Here is a 21,539-nt window from a genome sequence, read left to right as displayed (position 1 = left end):
TCCTGCTGATTGAAGCCGTTGGAGCTCAGCTAGGATGAGTGCAGTTGGGTGTCTGCAGTGTGTGGATCAAGTGACTGATTAAAGTTTTAAGGCAAAGGTACCACCAAAATTTGTGGTACCTATATTTGCAGGTAGAAATGATGATCTTTTATTTTACATCTGAAGTAAAACTGCATTTACAGTCTCCATCATTATGGGTGTGCATACTGAAACTGGCATCTGCAGCTTATTTCTGTCGATGCAGGGATGAGCTTGGAAACCTTTCCCAGAGCCTGTTTGTTTCGTAAGACACAGGTGGTGTCGTGGCTTAATCTCATGGTTCACAGAACTAGTAATGAAAAAAAGTATTGCTCCTGGAATTTGTTCCTTCTTTCTGGAATAAGCTTGGACTTCTTGTAGGTCCTGGTCCTGTGAGATGCTGCTTGCTGTGGCACACAGTTGAGAGTTTCTGGAACTGTGTCCTTCATAAAACACAAATACTGCATTGGCTGAGTACAGATTGTGGGTTTGTAGTGTTTCTTCTTGTCTGTGGGTCCCAAAGAAAGGAACTGAATATGTTGATTGCTTTAAATAAGGGTGAGGTGCTGGTTCAGGCCTCTGCATAGCAACAGATAAGCTCTGGGCTGGCTTATCTGCTCACAGAGAATTTACATTTGCTTTTCTTTGTCTCCTTTCCGACTTCTTTCAGCCTCAGCTCGTTTATTCCCATAAGTCATGTTCCCATCCTTGACTCTGCCCTTCTCTCTTGCATTACTCACTTGGCTTCCTCTCTGCTTTCTGTCTTTGCCAGCTCCTGCCTTCACCCTCTGATCACCGAGCTGCTGCCACCATGTCTGAATCCTCCCCCAGACCACCTCCCCAGGCTTCTCCTCTGCTCCCCTCTGACAGGCACCTCCTTAATGTCAGCAGCTGACTCTCAGCTAATTATCTGGGTTGCTGATTAGCAGTTTGCGAGGGCAGAGCTGGCTGGGGCTTTTTGTTAAGGCTCTGAGCAAATGCCATTGCATGGTTCCTGGTGCTGGAAGCTGTCTTGCTGTTCTGCTGCTTGTAGCCCTGCAGAGTCTCCATAGGCAGCTGGCTCAGGTGGATGAATGGGAACTGTGGCCTAACGCCAGAGCCTGTTAGGCCATTGGGATCCATGCTGCTTGTTGCCATGTTTATTCCTCTTTGCTTCCTCATGGAAGAGCAGAAGAGATGCACGTCTGGTCTCTGCTACATTGCTCAGCTCATTCTCTGGTTCTGCTTGTGACCCTTGAGAGAAGGAAAAGCAAAGCTGGAGGATGATTTTTCATTATGGGATTTTTTTGCATCTGCAGTGCCAGAATGGAAGGATTGGTGGAGGCAGCACTGAGCTGTGAAACTTGGAGAAGCTCCCTCCTGGACTGAGGGAGAACCACTAGTTTTCTCATCTGGAGCTGACAAAAAAAAAAAAAAAATTGGAAACTGCTTTCATAAGACCTGAACAGTGCATTCCTTTTCACCTGGAAAACATCCAGGACATTCAGGGATATAAAAGAAAAGTCACAGGCAAAAGAGCAGAGAAGAACTCATTGGTTTGTGTGAGCTTAATATGTGAATGGTGCCAGCAGATGTGAACAGTGTGTGAATTTCAGGGGATCTGAATGGTTTGCTGATCTGGGTACACAGCAGACTGCTTGTATATTGTGCTGTCAAATTGAGTTTTTGTCACTGGTGGTATGGTGGAATGTATATCTGAGGTGCAAAGAGAGGAAGTTGGAAGGTGCTGTGCATTGCTCTGATACACATTGCAAGAAATGGCTGATATATCAAATACCTGCCTGTATCTAAGGTGTGGAGATTCAGTGAGCCTGAAGTTTCTGGAGTCTCTGGTAGAAATTTGCTCTGTTGCAGCATTGAGTGAGTTTTTCAGTCTGTGCTGCTTCTTGCTTGTGTCCTTGTCTTACACTGTCCTCTGTTGTGTTATGTCACAGCGTCTCTGGACCACAGGGATGAGGAAGCCCCGGAGGAGGAGCCGGCAGCACTTGGAGGGGAGGCGTTCTCCCTCACCCTACAGCCTCAAGTGCTCCCCCACCCGAGAGACGCTGACCTACGCCCAGGCCCAGCGCATCGTGGAGGTGGACATTGATGGGCGGCTCCATCGCATCAGCATCTACGACCCCCTAAAGCTCATCACTGAGGACGAGCTGACAGCCCAGGACATCAATGAGTGCAACAGCAACAAGGAGAACAGTGAGCAGCCCCTCTTCACTTCCAAATCTAAGAAAACACCTTCCAAAGGCAAGAAGAAGGAGTCCTGCTCCAAACATGCACCAGGGATGTCTTTGCACTTGCCCCAACCCAAGTTCCGTGTGGTGGACTCCTTCAGCCAGCCGGATGCCCCTCCCCTCCCTGCTGCCTACTACCAGTACATTGAAAAGCCTCCCGAGGACCTCGACGTAGAAGTGGAGTATGACATGGATGAGGAGGATCTCGCATGGCTGGAGATGGTCAACGAGAAGAGAAGGGCTGATGGTTACGGGACAGTTTCTGCTGACACTTTTGAGCTGCTGGTGGATCGGTTGGAAAAGGAGTCGTACCTTGAGAGCCGGAACAACGGGGCTCAGCAGTTCCTCATCGATGAGGATGCCTTCTGCTGTGTCTGCATGGACGATGAGTGTCACAACAGCAATGTCATCCTGTTCTGTGACATTTGCAATCTGGCCGTGCACCAGGAGTGTTACGGTGTACCCTACATCCCTGAGGGGCAGTGGCTTTGCCGCTGCTGTTTACAGTCCCCTTCTCGCCCTGTGGATTGTGTTCTTTGCCCAAACAAAGGGGGAGCCTTCAAGCAGACCAGTGATGGCCGCTGGGCCCATGTGGTCTGTGCCATCTGGATCCCAGAGGTCTGCTTTGCAAACACTGTGTTCCTGGAGCCCATCGAAGGGATCAATAACATCCCTCCAGCTCGGTGGAAGCTCACATGCTGTATCTGCAAGCAGAAGGGCATGGGAGCTGCTATCCAATGCCACAAGGTGAACTGTTACACTGCCTTCCACGTCACCTGTGCACAGAGAGCTGGTCTCTTCATGAAGATTGAACCCATGAGGGAGACCAGCATCAACGGCACGACGTTCACCGTGCGTAAGACTGCCTACTGTGAGAGTCACTCCCCGCCTGGCACGGTGAGAAGAGGGTCTCCAGCTGCTGGTGGTGATGGGCAGGAGGTAACTGTGAAGGAAGAGGAAGAGGAGGAAGCCAATTCTGGTTCTCCCAAAGGGTCTGTGAAGAAGAACCAAGTGAAATTGAAGCAAAAGATCAAAAAGGAGCCTGGTGATGTGACCAAAGGGCGTTCGTCCATGCCCGTGGTGACCGTTGCACAAATTCCCTCTTACAGGTGAGTGTTGCAGGTTTAAGGAAAGAGTTGAACAGCTGGAGCTGAACAGGGTCTGTTTTAAGGACTCAGTCCCTCTCATTGCTGACCTTGGAAACACTGAATCTTCAGTCAAGGCTTAGCAATAACTGTTCAGAGTGCTCTGTAGCATACTTCGTGGCTGGGTTTCTTCTAACTGAGTGTCACTGAGGTTTTCTGGCTTTGCTGAGCAGCCATCTCAAGCTGCATTGTGTAATGCAGACTCTGTGGTGGTCCCTAATGGCAAACACCCGTATGCCATGAAGTATTTTTAAAATAGGGTAGGGGCCATCCCACTATTAAAATTTTTGAGATCTCATTTCATAGTTTTTTAACTCCTCCTTTTATTACAGAGTGTGTCAAACCTGACAGTGTTGCAAGCAGCTTTGACTTTGGCTGTATTTTTGTATTTTTTTCTCCTAGCTCTTCCTCATGCAGAACTAGGTAGTGCTGAATTTTTATTTGGTGCCTTAGGAAGTGTGTTGATGTGTCACTGGTATTTTAACAGATAGGCTGCTAAGGCACCATGTATAATCTAAGAATGGTAAGCAAAGGTCAAAATAAGTGATATATTATTCTTGGACTCTGTCAAGTTAATTTCCCAGGCTCCAGCTTAGTAACATCAAACTTAAACAGCCCCTGGAAAGTTCTTGCCACAGGAAGTAGTTCTGAAATTAAGGCTTGGAGCTGAATTGATGATTTCATACTTCATGCTGTGGCAAGTGCTTGGTGGGACCCTCCAGTATGAAAAAGGGGCACATCTGTCTGCATGTGAGGAGATCCCAGATCGTCCCAGTTCATGTGGTTGTGCACACCTCAGAGTGTGCATTGACATAACACTGCAAAGCTTCTTCAGGAAACCCAAGGGTCTGCAAAACAGTTGGCTCCATGACACTCTCTGCTTCCTTCAGGCTGAACAAGATCTGCAGTGGGCTCTCCCTGCAGAGGAAGAACCAGTTCATGCAGAGGCTGCACAACTACTGGCTGCTGAGCCCAGAGGAGCGCCGAGCAGGTCCCAGCTGCTCCCCAGCTGAGCCCACGTGGGAGGACACAGAGCTTGGCTTCCAGGAGGAGATGAGCTTAACACATGGCTGGGGAGGGGAGTGAGGGTGAAAAGATCAGGTTTAGGTCTCTTTTGGTCTCCTCTTGGCATGCTCATGCCTGAAGAACTGAGTTAGTGTATTAGTGGGATATCCATGATGCCACTAAAGTTGGTGTTGGGGAGACAGCAGGTAGGAGGGAGTTTTTCCCCTGAGTCAGGAGACCCAGGGTTGTGCAAGGGTGTGATGGGCCCTTGGTGGCCTGATTTCTTAGATGAATGATAAAAATACTTCCCTTGTGAGTGAGTAAAGAAAATGGGTTTTAACTCCAGAGTTATGGCCAAATTCCAGTTCGAGTCATTCTTCCTGGAGCTTCAATTTCTGTTCATCCCAGCACATTTAGACATAATCATCAGCTCTGGACTCTTTTGCTTCCTCTTTTGAGCTGGCATCTGGAGTCACTTGATCTTGGTGCTATTAAGCAGCACAGCATTTGGCATGAGAAGTAGTTGGTGGAGTAATGAAGCAGTAGGACTCTACCCTCTTAACACAGCCTGTCAGTAGGGATTGTATACAATGTACATGTGTATTTTTACTGTAGCTGGAGGAATTTATAGGCTTTTGGTTTCCAAGACTGCTTTGGGTGCTAAATAAAAAAATGATTCCCCACTCATCAGTGCAGAGCTTGGGAAAGTGCAGCGTTTCCTTGGTGTATTATGTTGGCAATTTACCATAAGTAAGTTCTTAAAAACAAATGTCCTATTAATATAAACCATGAAGATCTTGTGAAGCAATTGTCCTCTTGGCAATCATGTGAAAGTGCATGCCCTTGAAGTATATTATCCAAACCATTAAAAAATCTACAGATTTAGGAGAGGAAGGTTGATTGTGTTGTGAAGCCACTGAACTGTGTCTTGGAAGGTGTGAGCTCATCTCCCAGTGTTGGCCATTCTTGGCAAACGTCTTTCCATGGCTCTATTTCTTACAGGTTACAAAGAGGATAAGAATAGCTCTTCCCTCCTCTACTTTTGGTTGCCTTCACTTTAGACTGTAAATGCTTTGGGATGCTGCTCCAATGCACAGAAAGATTTCCAGCCTCTGTGATAAACATGGATGTAAAAGCACGGAGGGTGTAAATGAGCAGGCACTGAAGTGTGTTCCCAGGGTGAAGCTGCAATATAATTTGGGGTAATTTCACAGATAAGGTAAAATCTAGAAAATCTGATGTTCTCTTTGTTAGACAGCTAAATGCTGGAGGAAGGAGGGGACATGGTCTGACAAGGGAATAAGAGGAAGACTCTGAGAGCAATTCCCAGAGGATTCCTAGAAAAAGAAGGAAGCACAGGAAGCCTGTTGTGTTTTTTATCTTGCCCCACTTTTATCTTGCAGAAGGAACAGGATGAGAAGACGAGTGCAGTGAAGGAAGAGCTGAAGTACTGGCAAAAGCTCCGGCACGACTTGGAGCGGGCTCGGCTGCTCATCGAGCTCATCCGGAAGAGGGAAAAGCTCAAACGGGAGCAGGTAGGAAACTCTGGCTTTGGAGTTCCTGCACTCAGTTTCAGTCCCATGCAAGCTCTCTGTGCTGCAGGAGGCACAGGAGGAGCATTACAGTTTTTCTTGAGCCTTTTCTTCTTTTCATCGGTTCTCACTGTTGGGTGTGCAGAGCCACCTCTCCCTGTGCCAGTCACAGGTTTGCACTGTGCAGCCTCTGCCCTCAGAACCAGGGCTGGGCTCCGGAGTGCTGGGAAAATGTATTTCCATCATTAATACTGGATTGGATTCCTGACCTACAGAAGCCCTTCTATTTCTGGGCATGGACCAAGTGTTTTGCAGAGTAGAAGTTAGGTCTCCTTTCATGATTATTTCAGGAGTTTGGTAACACCTGCTCCAGAGAGAGGTCTAAATCACAATTCAGTTCTTAATTTATAAAGCTAAAAATTCCTGTAGTTTGTCCTCTAAGGACATTTTTAGAAGAAAAAGTTTTAAGATGGAGACCATTTAGTAAATTTTCCAATTTCTTCTTTGACCTATGTGCACATCTCCAAAGTTTCACTGGTTGCTTCCAATGCTTGCCAGCCTTGCCTGTCTTTGCTGTCCTTACCTCGTTGGTTGCTGCACCCACAGCTGTGCTCTCCGTCTGGAGTATCCTCCAGGGCAGCTCCAGCAAAGGCTCACTGGGCACACAGGGAGTCCATACACATCCTCAGGCCTTGCCTGGATGCTTCCAGCCTCTCTTCAGGGAGAGGGAAAGCAGCATCCTCTGTGATCACAGCTCCACTGAGAGCAATTTTTTCATGACCAGAAACTACCCACAGCTTTTTTTGAGTCCTCTTGATGGTTCATTGACTGCATTGTCCTTGATTTACATCAGTAGCTCAGCCCTCATTGCTGCGTGAACATATTTTAGGTAGGAGGATGGAAAAAAAATCATTCTTGGGCTTTGTTTGCTTTTGATATCTTGCTATAATCTTATCACAGCTGGCTAAATCCATAAAAGCTTATGGAAACTATGGTGTGCTTTAAAAAGGATAAAATACCACAGAAAACTGTATCTAGTTGGGCTCTATCCCAGCACAGCTTTCAGGTGAGTGGAGAAGGATTCTCCAGAATCATGCATCTCTGTTTGGCTTTTTTCCTGTTCTGGGGAAAAAGTGTGGTCTTTTTATCTGTCTGTATTCGTTCTCTCACTGATGCTGTCTTGTTGCTGAGCACATCAAATACAGTTTGCTATGTGTAAACAGACTTGCTTACCTTTATTATTGAAGTGTTGATTTAATGACATAACAAGTGATTATAGGATCAAAGAAATGAAGATGTTAAAGGATGAATAAATACTTTTATCCTGTTCCAGTCTTATTTGAATAGATTTTCAGTGTAAGAGATTTTCTGTGCTACAACTTGTTTGCTTAAAAACAAACACTATTGGAGACTTCCTAAAGGATAGAAGAAACTGTATTAGGAATTTGCAGACATCTAACCACTGTTGTTTGGTTTCTGCCTTGAAGTCTGAGAGCTTATGTCTTAAACTTTGTTTTTGCTCTCTAGTTTAATTATGGATGTTGTTGTTTATGTAAATGCCTGCATACTTTTAATTTTTATATAATGTTGATAATTGGCATGATAACAGTATCTTGAGGCAGGGAGTTCTCCAGGATAATTTACCAGGCGTGAAAAGCCTGTTTTCATTTTTAATTGTAGTATCCTTTAATTTCCTGGGGTTTCCTCTTGTTTTGACTTTGTGAGATTGAATAAACAGGAGTTCCCCATGTGAAAGGATTGGACTGTGCAGTTAGACTGGGCAATGTACATCCTGCGCCTGGAGAGTGCAAGGTGTTTGCTGGAAGTTCTACAGCAATGCTGGCCTGAGGTTTCCACCACTGAGTAAAGCTGGGGGGATCATTCAGAAGAATCTGGAGGAAGACACCACTCCCAGATCCTGTCCTCATGGCTGTGTTCCCATTCCCAGGTCAAGGTACAGCAGGCTGCCATGGAGCTGCAGCTGACCCCTTTCAATGTCCTGCTACGCACAACCCTGGACCTGCTGCAGGAGAAGGATGCTGCCCAGATCTTCACAGAGCCTGTTAACCTGAACGAGGCAAGTCTCTTTCCTAGAGGTGTTTAGTGGGTTGTAGATGAGATATTGCTGGGCAGAAGCACAAACCACCTTGTCCCAGGCTGCTGGTGGACTTAAGAATATCTCAAAAAGGACTCGTGATGTGTGTATCCTTCCAGGGCAAAAAAAAGGTATTTTTTTCTGGAAGTTTTAGCACATCTTGGACGAGTAATGTTTTGCAGAGCCAGGGTGTGTCTGCCTTGCCTGGGTGACACAGAAATGAACATCTGTTGCTGCCCCTTGCCAGTGGAAAGGGCATTAAGAGTTCTTGTGCTGGGTGCGCTCTGGTTGGCTAGTAAATGGTTTTTGTAATTGTACAGGTTTTATATGTTTAGGTTCCAGATTACCTGGAATTCATTTCCAACCCAATGGATTTTTCCACCATGAGGCGGAAGCTGGAGTCCCACCTGTACCGAACCTTGGATGAGTTTGAGGAAGACTTTAACCTTATAGTTGCCAACTGCATGAGGTATAATGCTAAAGACACGATTTTCCACCGAGCAGCTGTCCGGCTCCGGGACCTCGGGGGAGCGATTTTGCGTCACGCGCGGCGCCAGGCCGAAAGCATCGGCTTTGACACTGGCGTGGGGATTCACCTGCCTGAGTCGCCCAAACCCCACGACTTTTACCGCTTTTCTTGGGAGGATGGTGAGTAATGATTAATGGTTTTTTCTCTCAGGCAGATCATAGCTTTAGTTCTGAGCACATCACTCAGCCTGCATGGAAATCCTAGCCATTCTGCATAAGAGAATTTTCCTATCCATCTGTTTACCTAGGCACATTTCTAACTCCCTTAGAACCTCAAAGAGTGGGATTTCAGGTGAGCTGGGCACTCAGAGCTAGGTGCAGCTTAGCTCCAGCTCTCCTAGTGCATGTCTGTGTTGGCACAGCCTTGTAAACTGCCCGTGCTCTTTGATTTGTGGCAGGAATGTTGTACGAACTTGCTATTTTAAAGAGCAGTGCAAAGGTGGGTCTGGGATTTTTTGCTCTGGGGAAAGCTCATACATTTCATTGTAAACTGGCAAGATGTACAGCAGCTGGGTTAGGAGGAGCACTGAGGGCTGAAAGGGGGTGACGAGGGGTCACCTAAGCCATCCTTTTAGCTGAGACTTCCCATTCCCAACATGACCCCATCCATTCCCACAGCCTTCTTGAGATGCAGCTCCAAAGCATTGGTTGAATAACTTGGCTAAACCTAGTACAGCCATCAAACACACAGAGCTTGCAGTGTGCCATCTGGTTCCTGAATGTTGAAGCCCTCTTGGGTGCAGATGGACAGTCATTATGAAATTTGTGTTGGTGTTCAGCTGTCTGTCTTGCTCCTGCAGATGCCAGCCCTCCAGCAGAGCCAGAAGAATGGCAAACATGTTATGTTTCAGCCACTTCTGTTTGTGGTCTGATTTTGTCATTTAATCTGACAATGAGATAGGTTTCCGACAAGAGCCTTGGCCACAAGCTGTTCTGTGTGCAGTACAGACATGTCCTTTTACTGTTGCTCCTGGGGCAGTAACAGGAACTGAAGGACAGTGCAAGTTAAATCAGCTGCTTTCTATCCAAAGGAAGGAACTCCAAGCTCCAAGATTATTGACTGCTAAATCCCCAGGCTAAAGCGATTGATTCATGGATAGCATCAAAGGGAATGAGGCCTGGCACTGGCCCCAGCTGCTTCTCCAAGAAGCCTTACTCCTTTCCTTCACTGTTCCATCTCTTCTGCTGCAGTGGATAACATCCTGGTCCCGGAGAACCGGGCTCACCTGTCCCTGGAGGCGCAGCTGAAGGAGCTGCTGGAGAAGCTGGACACGGTGAGCACCATGCGGTCCAGCGGTGCCCGGACGCGGCGCATCCGGCTCCTGCGGCGCGAGATCAACTCCATCCGCCACAAACTGGCCCAGCAGCAGAGCAAGGCCCTGCCCAACGGGGACACTGTGCCACGGGAGGGGCTGGAGACAACGTCCAGGGAAGGGGATGAGGAAGGGGAGAAAGGTGAGCAGCAGGATTTTGATTCCAGGTCTCTAGTGCTCGTCAGCAGTCAAAACCTGCTGTTTCTCCTGTGACCTTAGTGAAGGCTGGGAATGCCTGTTGGTAGTTTTGGGAATAACTCCTTTTAAAATGTTCAAGCAGATTCTTTATTTCTTTAGCAGGCGGTGCCAAGCTCCCGTACCCTCCAACCCTGGAGCCCACAGGACCCGCACCCACCCTCTCAGAGCTGGACTCTCTGCAGGATCCTCCAACACTCAAACCCATCAGTGAAAGCAAGTCCCTGAACCAGCTGCAGAAGAGGATGGTGTCGGACAGGGAGCTCTTTGACAAGAAGGCTCTGCAGCAGGAGAGCCAGGCTTTCCAGCGCCTGCTGTCCAACAACGGCCTCAACGGCCTGGCCCTGCCCCCTGCGGACAGCCCTGCCAGCCCCGCCCTCAGCAGCGTGGGCCGGAGGACATCTGTCCTTTTTAAAAAAGCCAAGAACGGTGTGAAGCTGCAGCGGGGTCTGGAGTGCTCCCTGGAGAACGGGGAGGAGCACAGGCAGGGCGGGCAGCGCTCACCCTCCTGCCCTGACGGGGAGCGACAGGCGCGGAAACGCTCCCAGAGCAGGAGCTGCAGTGACAGCAACGGAGAGAAATCACCCAGGCAGGCAGGACAGAGAGGTGAGGAAAGGGCTGGCTGTGACAGTGCCATGGGGTTGGGTCCTAGGTTGTACTCGATGGTCTCAGAGGTATTTTCTAATTGATTCTGTAATTTCTTGGGATTTCTTTTCCTTCTGGAAACTCTGGAGGGGGAAATCCTGGGGCTTTGTAAAAACTTCTGTGTCCAAACTACACGCCTGGAAGTGACTTCATGCTTAGGGGAGAACACAGTCCTCATAACCAGATGTGCCTGGTGAAAGCTGCATCTCTTCACGTGTTCATAAATAGGGCAGACAAGACATGTCCATAATGAGTTGCACTTCTCTGCTGACTGTACATGTTGGTTTTGGTATCTTAGCTCAACTCTAGTCACCTCCATTTTAGACATTTAAAGTTACCAACATGAAGCCCAGGGCAGTCACCAGTAATTTTCCTCTTTGCCAGGCTGCTGTAAGAGGGAGTTTCCCATTTTTTGTAGAGCAAGCCAGTGTGCCCAGCCGCTTAGGAAGCTGTTGAGTGGCCTGGCTGGCGGTTTTTTGTATCTTGGTCACTCTTAGGAGAGTTTCCTGTTGCAGAAATGATGCATTTGGTTGGAAGTGTTCACAGTGTTGAGTAACTGAAACATTAATTTGAAATCACTTCTGGAATTTAAATAAAATTAGTGGGAATACCAAGCAGGTTTCTTTTCAAATTAGATCTGCAAATGAGAATAAGCAGCTGAGACAAAATTTGGAAAGACAAAAGAGGAAAGGAATGTCTGAGTGACAGCACTGTAATTTCTTTTTAGTTCTTTGTGAACAGTCATTATGGGACAGTTCCCATCTGGAAGGTTTGACTTAGCCTACACCTCAAATATTATCTTATAGTTATTTGGCTCATAAGGTTGCAAGCATATTGAGAGTGAGAGGACAGCAATGGAATGTGGGGATTGGCTTGTCAGGACAGGTTAAAGGAAACACAAATGACTTCTCCAAAGAGTGGAGGGACTTGCCATCATCATGTCCTGGTAATGAAAGCAGAAAGTTGTCATCCACACTGGATAGAGGTCAGAATGAGAGGCTGAAATAAAAAAAACAGGGAAAATGAAGGCAGAGTGCTGGAAAATCACTGCTAATAGGCAGTGACATTTCTCCTCTGCTGAAACAGCACAGCTGGCTTTTTTCGGAGTTGCACCATTGCCTTTGGGATTCAGCTCCAGTTCCTTCCACAATTTCAAACACAAGTGGTTTGTCCTGACTGGAGGGAGTGTCTGGTGTGATGAGTCTGTGTTACTGCTGAAGCAGGTCAGTGTGATGGGGATTTTCACAACAAGGTGTTTCCCAGAAATGTGCTCTTTGTGACAATCCCATATTTACAGCTAGAAAGCAAACAACAGAGGCTTTGCCATGAATTTGCCCGTTGTGTGGCTGTTGGACTTGTGAGCCCATGGGAGTGTGGGTGTGCTGGGTCCATGGATTGGGGGAAGGCCACGGTCACCTGGCTTCTTGTGCTTGCTCAGGGCTTGGGGATGCTCTCAGGGGTCATTCCTTGTCATTCCTGTTTGTCTCCTCGGCAGGAGTGACCAATGGCTTTGCAAAACACGGAGAGAGTGGCTCTGACTCCGAGTGCAGCTCTGCCCTGGGCAGTGGGCTGGTGTTTGAAGCCTGCAGGTAAGTGCCCCAGGCAAAACTGGAACACCTGCTGGGTTTGGATTAATCTCTGGTTCTGTTCTTTGACTTCTTAGTTTCAAACCCAGCCCAGACTGTTACTTACTTGTGTGTTGACTATAAAAGATGAAAAGCTGCTGAGTTTTCATCCTGTCCTCTTCAGCTGCAGGTCCCAAAACCAGTGCTTGATTTTTCAAGCAAGTGGGTGTGTGTTACACTTCTCTTTCTCGGTGCATGCACATCGTCTCTGCTGAAGCATGCCTTACAGTTCTTGAGACATAAAACTGGAAAAAACTTGAATTCAGTTTTTCAGTTCAGCACTGCAAGTAAAGCTCAACTTTTACCACCTACTAAATAGCTGCTTTCTTCCTCTCAGAAGTTTAAGAGCAGAAATGGGCAGTTCAAACATGACTGAACAGACTTAAAGCAAGCACCTGACATCCTCTGATGTCTCATGGATAACTTGTACAATTACTCTATTCAGGAACAGCTCTTTTTACTACTTTTTCTCAAGTCTTTCTTTTCCAGCACCAAAATCACTCACAATAGGTTGCTTATTACAAAACTGTGAAAGAAAAAAAAAAATTACAATATGTGAAAAAATACGATTGCTCGAGGTGGAGGTGGTCCATTTTCTGAAATGTTTGTAGTAATGGGGTGAAAGGATGTTCAGGATATGGGCTGACAAAGTCCAGTGTCATACTGGAGTTGTACTGGAGGGCTGCTGTGTCATCTCTCAAGTCTATACACAACTGGTGTAGCTCATGCAAGCTCCAGGCATCATTGCATCAGCTCTCAGGTGTGAAGTCTTCACTGGGTTTCTCCTCATGTTTACAGCTTAGTTTCTGTGAGGCCTTTTCATGGCTCCTGGGAAAGCTGGGATAATGCCCAGTGTGCTTTCACCAGAAGAGATCACATTTTGCACAAGTATTCAGTGTTCTTTTCATGTCAGTGATGCACCAGTGCAGTAACTTTCCGGCATTTTAAACAGATTTGGGGAATCCATTGTCTTTGTTGTCAAGGATAATCTGTTTTCTCCTAATGCCCTGCTTTTCCATATCTTCCTGACAGTGGTTTGATGCCTCCCAAGCGGAGTCGAGGGAAGCCGGCTCTTTCTCGGGTGCCCTTCTTGGAGGGTGTGAATGGAGACTCTGATTTCAGTGGCTCAGGTGAGAATTGCTGCCCAGCACCCCCTGCTCTGGGCCCACCTGGACAAGGGGGAGCACATCTCAGAGCACACCAGGAACCATTTCTGCACAAACTACCCAGGTTGGACCTGCCTGGGCATTATTACCTGCTTTGTTACAGATTTCGGTTATTGCATGTAACGTTTTTCCTGCTTCCACCTTTCGGGCACTGGCCTGTGCCCTGTGTTCTCCTTGGAGGGCTGCTTTCTGTAGGGCTCGTATGTGTAGCGTGCCTGTCACTGTTTCCTCCTGTTTTGGTACTAGTACTCTTTAATGATGCTGTAACACAAACAGGAAATCATAATTATAAGAGGGGTCTCTCTGGAGATGACTTCATAGCTGTCCCCTCTTGAATTGCTTGCAGGATCTTTGTAATGAAATTGTCTTTGTCAGGCTGTGTTGTACATCTGTAGAATTGTCACATTCCTGTAATCAAGGCACTGCACCATCTGCTCACACGACCAGACTGTTGTGTTTCATGGGGTGTGTCAGTGATAGAGTTATTGCAGGTTTATGCTGAGATCAGAATTCAGCTTTGAGGCCCTGGTACTCCTGTGCCTTTCTGTGCAGCTCCATGTGCTGGCTCTTGTCGTGGCTCTCTGAGAACCTTATCCTGGACCTTGAGTGCTCAGCAGCCTGCTCTGAGATAAGCTCACAGAGTGAGGCTGGTGCCATGAGAACTGGAATCAGTGGGACAGTTCTGGAGTTTGGATTATGATTTCATTAATGAAAGAATACATCTAGAGTGGAGTAGTGGAGAAGCACATCAGATCTGTCCTGACAGGGTGCTCAGCTGGGTTGTACTCAGCATTTTCTGGATTCAGTTTTCAATGCCAATATTTGACCATTTTCCCTAGAGCAAGCACTACGTGCTGTAAAATTTTCATCAATGAAGATTACTCCTTTTCCAGGACCAGGAGCTGGCCCATTTCATATCTGTGACCAAATCCATCTCTTGTATGGCCATTTGATTTCACTGACTCAGTCAACATTCCTGTATTGAAGAGTTCATGTGAAGCCACATGCATGCACAGACACATGATTTAGGAGACTGTGGCTTTATCTTAATGCTGAACTTGACTGTACTGATAGAGCATAAAGCAGGCTGGGCATCCCCTGTGGCCAGGCTGGAGCTTGGTACATGCTGAATTTTATCATAAACACCAAGTGCACATAGATACAAACAGTAAGTGATCTTCCACTTTGTCCTGTTGAGTGTGCTTTAAGTACTACAGTAGTTCATCTGTTTTAGTTGATTGCTACTGAGACAGTGAGGCCTGGGTTAGATGACAGTGTGGTTCCTTGTGTTTTCATAACCCTCTTGCTGGTAACAGCTCCTAAGCTCTGTCTCCTGCTGTCCCTTAGGCAGGCCTCTCCTGATGTCCTTTGAGAGCCAGGCTGAGCTGGAGCCCCTGGAGCTCGTGTGGGCCAAGTGCCGTGGTTATCCCTCCTACCCTGCCTTGGTAAGTGCCCTGTGGCTCTCCCACAACCTGACCTTGCAGCTCAGGTAGCCCAGAACACAGTGCTGTTGTGCAGTGTAACCAGAAAGAAAAAGAAAACTTCCCAAAATAATGTAATATGTGCTTTTTCCCCCCTTTCCCTTTTGCAGGATTTTTGTGAATTTTCCCTGTGCTCATTGTTTCAGAGCTTGGCAGAGGATTTATAAAACATTGCTCTCTCATTGTCAGGGCTAGGAGCTCTTTTCACTCCCCTCTCCTCTGAGGAAAGTCATCAGTACTGTGGGGATGAGAAGACCTAAATTTTATGAATGCAGGCACCAGGCTCCACTGCCTGCACGATTTCCTGTTCAGTGAGCACAGCTCCATCTGTAGGTGCCCAGCTGGCCCTGTCATGTCTACATCCTCTTGCAACAGCCATATGTTTGATTTAAATCTGAGCATATATGCGTGTGTCAGTCCCTTGAATGTTATTTCTTCCTGTTTATCTGTCTTTGGATATTTATCTATTAATGCCATCAAAAAGGGCAGATTCTGCTGGAAGTGTGACCCTCACCCCTGCTCTTACTCCAAGTGGGAACCCGGACTAGGGAACATCCATGGATCTGCTGGCCATCTTGGCCAGCCAAAGCAGTTTTAGTTCTCCACGTGGCTACAGCCTGAGTTAAACTGTGCCTTAGAATGGATTTAACCCCTGAGATTGCCTCCAAAAAAGGCTTTTTTTAAAGCAGCCTGTTGCGGTGGTAAAGTGTTTTAATAAATTCCTACAGATGTCCAATGTCAAAGCCAATCTACTTTTTCAAGCCCTTAGGAGGGGAAGAAGAACAGACTGAGTACTGCAGCCACCCTCTGCTGTTTTCTTTTCCTCCTGTGCTGACATAGCACAAATGTGGATATGGACATTTCTGCTTCATATGGGGAGAATTGATGCATCTGTTGTGACTTCAAAATTACTGTAGTCTCTGTTCCCCTGGCTTGATGCAGCCAGCACTGCTTGTCAACTCTCAAAATCTTTGGCCTGATTCTGATCTAATTCAGTGTAAATCTCAGCAATGCCGCTGATGTCAACTGAGTTGCTCCAGAATGGAGCTGTTGTGAAATTGCATTTTGCCTGTGGAGTACAGCAGGAACATTACATTTATTGCATGAGTTTGGAGTGAGGGAGGGAAATCCTTTCCTGGACACACTGAGTTTGTACTGAGTTACACATTAGTGTAAATGCATTTACAGCCCCACAGAACCACACAGTTGCATCCCTTTTTCAAGATGGGGTGCCTGGCTTTTGGACTGGCTGGCTTCCCTTCCACAGGGGAAGCCTCAGGCTGACATTTTTTCAGGGGGAGACACTGAAAACAAGCAATTTTGCTTACCCACCCAAAGCAGACTTAATTTGCCTGGCTTGGATACACTGAAAGAAGAGGAAAAAAAAATGCATTCTGTTCATTGCTTGGAAGGGTTTTGTGCTAAATGTCCTCTCCCCATGTCCCCAGATTATCGACCCCAAGATGCCGCGCGAGGGTTTGCTCCACAATGGAGTCCCCATCCCTGTGCCACCCATGGATGTGCTGAAGCTGGGGGAGCAGAGGCAGACAGAGGCAGGAGAAAAGCTCTTCCTTGTCCTTTTCTTTGACAACAAAAGAACTTGGTGAGTGTGTGCAGACGGGGTCTGTGGTGAGTGTGTGCGAGAAGATTTAACATAATCTTTGGGATGTGGGAGCAAACAGGGATTATGATGGTGTTACATGTAAATTGGGGAATTTAAACACGCAGCAGTCGAGGAGTCTAAATAAAGAAGACAGCCTGCTTTTCCTGGCCCAAGAGCACAACATCTGACAGCTCCACTTCCACAGTGAACAGCCCAGCATCCTTCACCCAGAGCTCACATCACCACAAAAATACTGAGGCACATGAAGAGCCAGTTTGCAGCAAATTACAGAGAGCATTTGACTTCAGAACACCAGCAGCCTGTTCCAATGCTGCACAAAAGTTTTGCCAAAAATTTCCAGGCTAACACTTTCAGAATGCTGGGTTTATTTCATTATTTAGACTCTGCTGATTTTTCAGAGGTGCTGAGTACCAGCAGTTTAAAAATCAAGATCTTTAAGATGGAAAAGGTACGTGTAAGCACATAGGTTCAAAGCAGGAAAAATATCTCAAGGCCTTTTGTTGCTGTGCTTCAGACAGGATGAATCTGCTGATTTTAGCATTAGTTACTGACCATGCTCATATGGTAACAGTCAACCAGCCAGATACAATAAGCCATAAACCAGTGAAGGGCCTTAAAATTACCAATAAGTCTTTGAAATCTGTGTGTGAAATGATGGGAAATTTGTGAAATTGGAGATTTATGCTGGAAGAGGTGACAGCTGCCTGCTGAGCCCACTGGATTATTGAACCAGCAAATACCACATGGGAACATGAACCAAGTAACCAGTGACACAGGAGGCAGGACCTGTGTGCAGCTGGGGTCACAGAAACACAGTTTATGTGGATGCTAGACTGTTGGGATGCTGTGGGAACAGAAGAGAGGTGGGCATGCCTTTTCTTCTGCCACCTCTATAAAATAACATTATCAGGAGTTTAAAAAGAAGCCTTGTGCTGTTTGAAGAGCCCTTCTTCAACAAACCCAGGGACGGGTTTGTGCTGGCATTCTAGGAAGAGCAGGGAAGCTCCAAGAGATCAGGGAAAGGCTGGAGGAAGGGGGTGAACATTGCCTGAGGGTGATGCCAGGGCTGGAGGGAAGATAGAGCAGAACCAAACACACAGCGGGGTAAAGCAGGAGGAGGAGGGTTCCCCTTTCATGTGGGGGCTGCTGCAGTGTTTTATGGGGTCTGAAGAGATGGGAACAAGGTGCAACAAAGAAGAAGTATTTGCCATGTGCTTGGGAAGTTGGGAAGGGGATCACATTTACATCACTTGATGAGGGTGTCTGTGTCCTCTGGGTAAAAAAAGGTGTCAGGAGACAAAACTCCTGAGGCTTTTTATTAGCACGCTGACTGCATTGTTCCCCTGTTCCTGATTACAGGAACCACTTGATAAAGAGCATGTTCTGCAAAGAGAGACTAATGATTTGTAGCAGAAAATCAATGGCACTGCCATGCTTCCTGTTGCTGTAGTCATTGGTTTTCAAAAACTTAAATCCAAGGTTGTAATTGAAGCTATCTTCCCAATAGAAGTAAACATTTCCTTGGCTTTGCCCTGCTCTCGTTGAATACAAGCTCTGCTGCATGTTTACACTCCTAAGAGGCCACTCAGAGCCTTGTTTGCAGTTTGTGGGAAGCTGAAGTGCCTCAGGAAAGAACTAAAATCCCCTCTTGGAGTCAGATCCAATTTTGATTGACTTCAATGAAGCTGTGGAAGGGTGACAAAGGCTGAAATTGTCATCTTTGTGCTGAAGATCAGCTGAGCTGCCCTGGATTGCCCATAGTGGCTGAGTGGGAGGTGCATTGAGCTGTGCCAGCAGTGGCTGAGGTGGAGCTCCAAGGGGCTGGATGTCCTTAGGAGAGGTGGGTGACACATTTCTCAGTGTCCAGTTAACCTGGACAAATGACCACGCAATAAAAGCTTGCTACAGACAAGGCATTTGCAATTTAAGTCATTCCTTGGGGTCATGCTGGGCTTGGGATGTGTCATCCTGGTTCTAGGTGCTAACTCAGATAGTTGTACCCACCTAAACTAATGCTCACGGCTTCTTGGAACAAGACAGAGCTTTCTTGGGGATGGATAAAAACTCACTTTCCACCATGGACATCCCTGTATTTGCTGCTCTGTGGAACAGGAATTTCCAGCTTTCCCCTGAGCTCCAAGGAGCATTGAAAGCCTTGAGTAAGGACTCCAAGGAGCGAGAAGACTGTGCTCAGAAGGTATTTTGGCTGCAGCTGGTTCTTCTATGCCAAATGCAGAGATTTAAACATTTGTACCATTGTTGTGGGGCGTTAATGATAAATAAATACATTACATGAGGGTAACTGCTCCTGGGGAGGAGGTGACAGCTCTTTGCACTCCTCTCTGCTGCAGGCAGTGGCTGCCACGGGACAAAGTCTTTCCCCTGGGCGTGGATGACACCGTGGACAAGCTGAAGATGATGGAGGGGCGCAAAACCAGCATCCGCAAGTCGGTGCAGGTGGCCTACGACCGAGCCATGATCCACCTGAGCCGAGTGCAGGGGGACAACCCCTTCATCCCGGCCACCTACCTGTGAGGGGCTGCTGGGGCCAGGCCTCCCATTCCTCCACACCTCGAGCTCACTGCACTGCCAGAGTGCAGCATCTCCAGCAGCTGTCAGCACTCCTTGGAGTACTCTGAAATGTGCCAAAAAAACCCCCTCGTCCAGCTTCTTTCTGAATGTGTCTTGCTGAAGAGCTGGCAGGAGATGAAATGTAGTCTACAGGGAGTAAGGTAGGTGGGAAAAGCTGACAGGTGACAGGAGCCAAGGTGAGTTGCTGCAGTGAGCAGAGCACACAGCACTTGGATGTTTGGACCTCATGCACCGTCCCCTGCCCCTGCCTCTCCTGTACTGCCAGGGTTTTGAGTCGTCAGCCAGTCCCAGGTAATTCCTGGGAACCTGGCACCCCCAGGACTCTTTACAGATATCCCAACTGGACTTTCTTGTGCCAAATTTACCCTAACCATCATTGGCCTTTTCATTTTTCTTTAAATGACATTGTCCTATCACATAAAAACCCCACAGAATCGTAGCTGGGAGCTGTGATTGTGATTTCCCTGCCTGCGTTACATTGTGTTTTCATGTTTAGATTTCTCTCACTGCATTTAGAAAAGCTTCAGATTTTGGTAACCTTCCCCCCCTGCACAGTTACATGCACAGATGCACAGAGCTTTAAAGATGAAAGTCAAATTACCTGATGTGTGTCTATATGTACGTCTAGAAATTTATTTTGTTGTTTCATGTTTGAGTTCTGATTTCTGTGACTCTGCTTGTTGCAGTAACATTTCATATAACTTAGCACAGTATCTAAGGAAAGAAAACTTCCTTTTTTAAGAAGTAATTTTGGAGGTGTCTAATGAGCTGGAGCAGCTCTGCAGGCACTGAGGTTGATCAGGGTTGGAGGGAGATGCATCTTTTGTGTTGGTTTATGCACATTTGGTGTAAGGCTCCTCTTCCTTTTTCCCCCCCTTTTTCTGTCTCTCTGTTTTCCTCTGATGCATTTTGGACTGAAACCAAGCACTGACCAGAGCACACAACCCTTCTGCTGTTCACCTTCTCCCACACGTGCACATCCTTCCCTGGTGTGTGGGTCTCCAGTGTTGTCATCCAAGTAAACCCAGACAATCCCTGTTGGTTTGGGTTTGCATTGCAAAAAAACGGGGACAAACTGATGTTTGGAAACTTGGTGACTAAATCTTTTCTATTAGCCAAGGACTTAATGATTTCTCTGATCTCTTCTGTTGCATATCCCTCTTTGCTTTCCCATTTTAAAGAGCCAAAGGTGCAAAGCAAGATTGTAGATTGAATATCATCATTTTGTTTTTTAACTCAGTATTTTTTTATTATTTTTAACTTTTTCATACTGAAGAGAATGTGGAGTCAAAATAATAATAATAACTAATGATAATGAATAGTAGGGAGTAATCACTGCCATTTCTACTTGCTCTACTTTTTTAAAATACCACTTCTTATACATTGGGGCATGGAACTGCATTTGAAGGAATTTTAAGATTCCTGTAACATATAGAGATGGGGCATAGGAGTTTGTAAAAATATTAATAGTGATAATAATGCCCATGGAGTGTGGCTAGGGAAGGATGTTGTGTATATAGCTGTAAAATGTTCTAAATTATTTAGACCTATTGTCACCATTCTTGAAGTCCTCAGTTGTGTTGCTGGGTCTTTTATATGCACACAGTGTAATTTATTTAAAGGAACATACACTTTTCCAGGTGGTAGCTCAGCTGTGGACTAGTGACCTGTGTATATGTTTTAAGGTCTTGGGAGTTGGTCTTTTTTTTTTTTTTTTCCTCTGTTTTGTTTGGTTTTTAAATGATTTTAGAATTTGGATTGGCTGATACCCTGTTGTTGCTACAGAACCTAAATGTTACTGTGAGTCTGCTGTAAAGCACAGATTGCTCTATTTATTGTAGAAAGTGAGTTTATTTGCTTTCTAGAATTGTTTATATCAGATGGTATAAGAGAAGTAATAAGAAAATCTATGCTTGTAAAGAAAAAAAAAAGCTAATTTTACCTACTATAATCTGACTGTCTGAGACTATATTTTCTCTCTGAGAAATAAATGTTCTAATGTATGAAAAAAAAAAAAACCAAAACAACAAAACAGCACCCTCAGACAGAGTTCTTCCTTGCTAATGTTGTCCTGAAATCCAGAACTTACCGTGATGGCTTTTAATCATCCCAGTGGTCCCAGGTGCAGGGGGGAAGAGCAATGACAGGGACGTGACACAGGGAGGGGTTTCTTGTCCTGCCTCCACTGTGTCCCAGGGGTGAGGCTGTTCCCCGTGCCGTGGGTGACACAACTGGGTGCTGCATGGAGAGGTCCCACCTTGTGCTGGTTTTGTTTGTTGGGTTTTTTTGTTTGTTTAGAGTTTTTTTTAATTATTTCTTTTTTTAATTGATGTTAAACTAAGGACCA

The 21,539-nt window shown here is 46.4% G+C and overlaps 1 protein-coding gene across 1 annotated transcript; it reads left to right on the top strand.

The window, feature by feature from the left end:
- The first annotated feature begins 585 nt into the window (after window positions 1-585).
- On the top strand, window positions 586-21,232 carry BRPF3 (bromodomain and PHD finger containing 3). The gene is made up of 14 exons (XM_017727186.1): window positions 586-901; window positions 1,953-3,355; window positions 4,282-4,410; window positions 4,538-4,547; window positions 5,800-5,931; window positions 7,877-8,005; window positions 8,359-8,671; window positions 9,743-10,006; window positions 10,162-10,665; window positions 12,200-12,293; window positions 13,362-13,459; window positions 14,843-14,940; window positions 16,425-16,579; window positions 18,952-21,232. The coding sequence occupies exons 1-14, from the start codon at window positions 830-832 to the stop codon at window positions 19,133-19,135; spliced, it is 3,585 nt and encodes a 1,194-aa protein (XP_017582675.1). The 5' UTR covers window positions 586-829; the 3' UTR covers window positions 19,136-21,232.
- The last annotated feature ends 307 nt before the right edge of the window (window positions 21,233-21,539 follow it).

The sequence above is a fragment of the Corvus brachyrhynchos genome, unplaced genomic scaffold, assembly GCF_000691975.1.
Source record: "Corvus brachyrhynchos isolate BGI_N302 unplaced genomic scaffold, ASM69197v1 scaffold72, whole genome shotgun sequence".
In the NCBI taxonomy this organism is placed as follows: domain Eukaryota; kingdom Metazoa; phylum Chordata; class Aves; order Passeriformes; family Corvidae; genus Corvus; species Corvus brachyrhynchos.
Note: the sequence above shows the minus strand (reverse complement) of the source record. Positions and strands in the feature narration are given on the sequence as shown.

Excerpts from the sequence above, each read along its gene's own strand:
- BRPF3 (XM_017727186.1), top strand. The coding sequence starts at position 830 with ATGTCTGAATCCTCCCCCAGACCACCTCCCCAGGCTTCTCCTCTGCTC. Across the intron at positions 3,356-4,281 it reads GCACAAATTCCCTCTTACAG|GCTGAACAAGATCTGCAGTG; the intron begins GTGAGTGTTGCA and ends TGCTTCCTTCAG. Across the intron at positions 8,672-9,742 it reads CCGCTTTTCTTGGGAGGATG|TGGATAACATCCTGGTCCCG; the intron begins GTGAGTAATGAT and ends CTTCTGCTGCAG.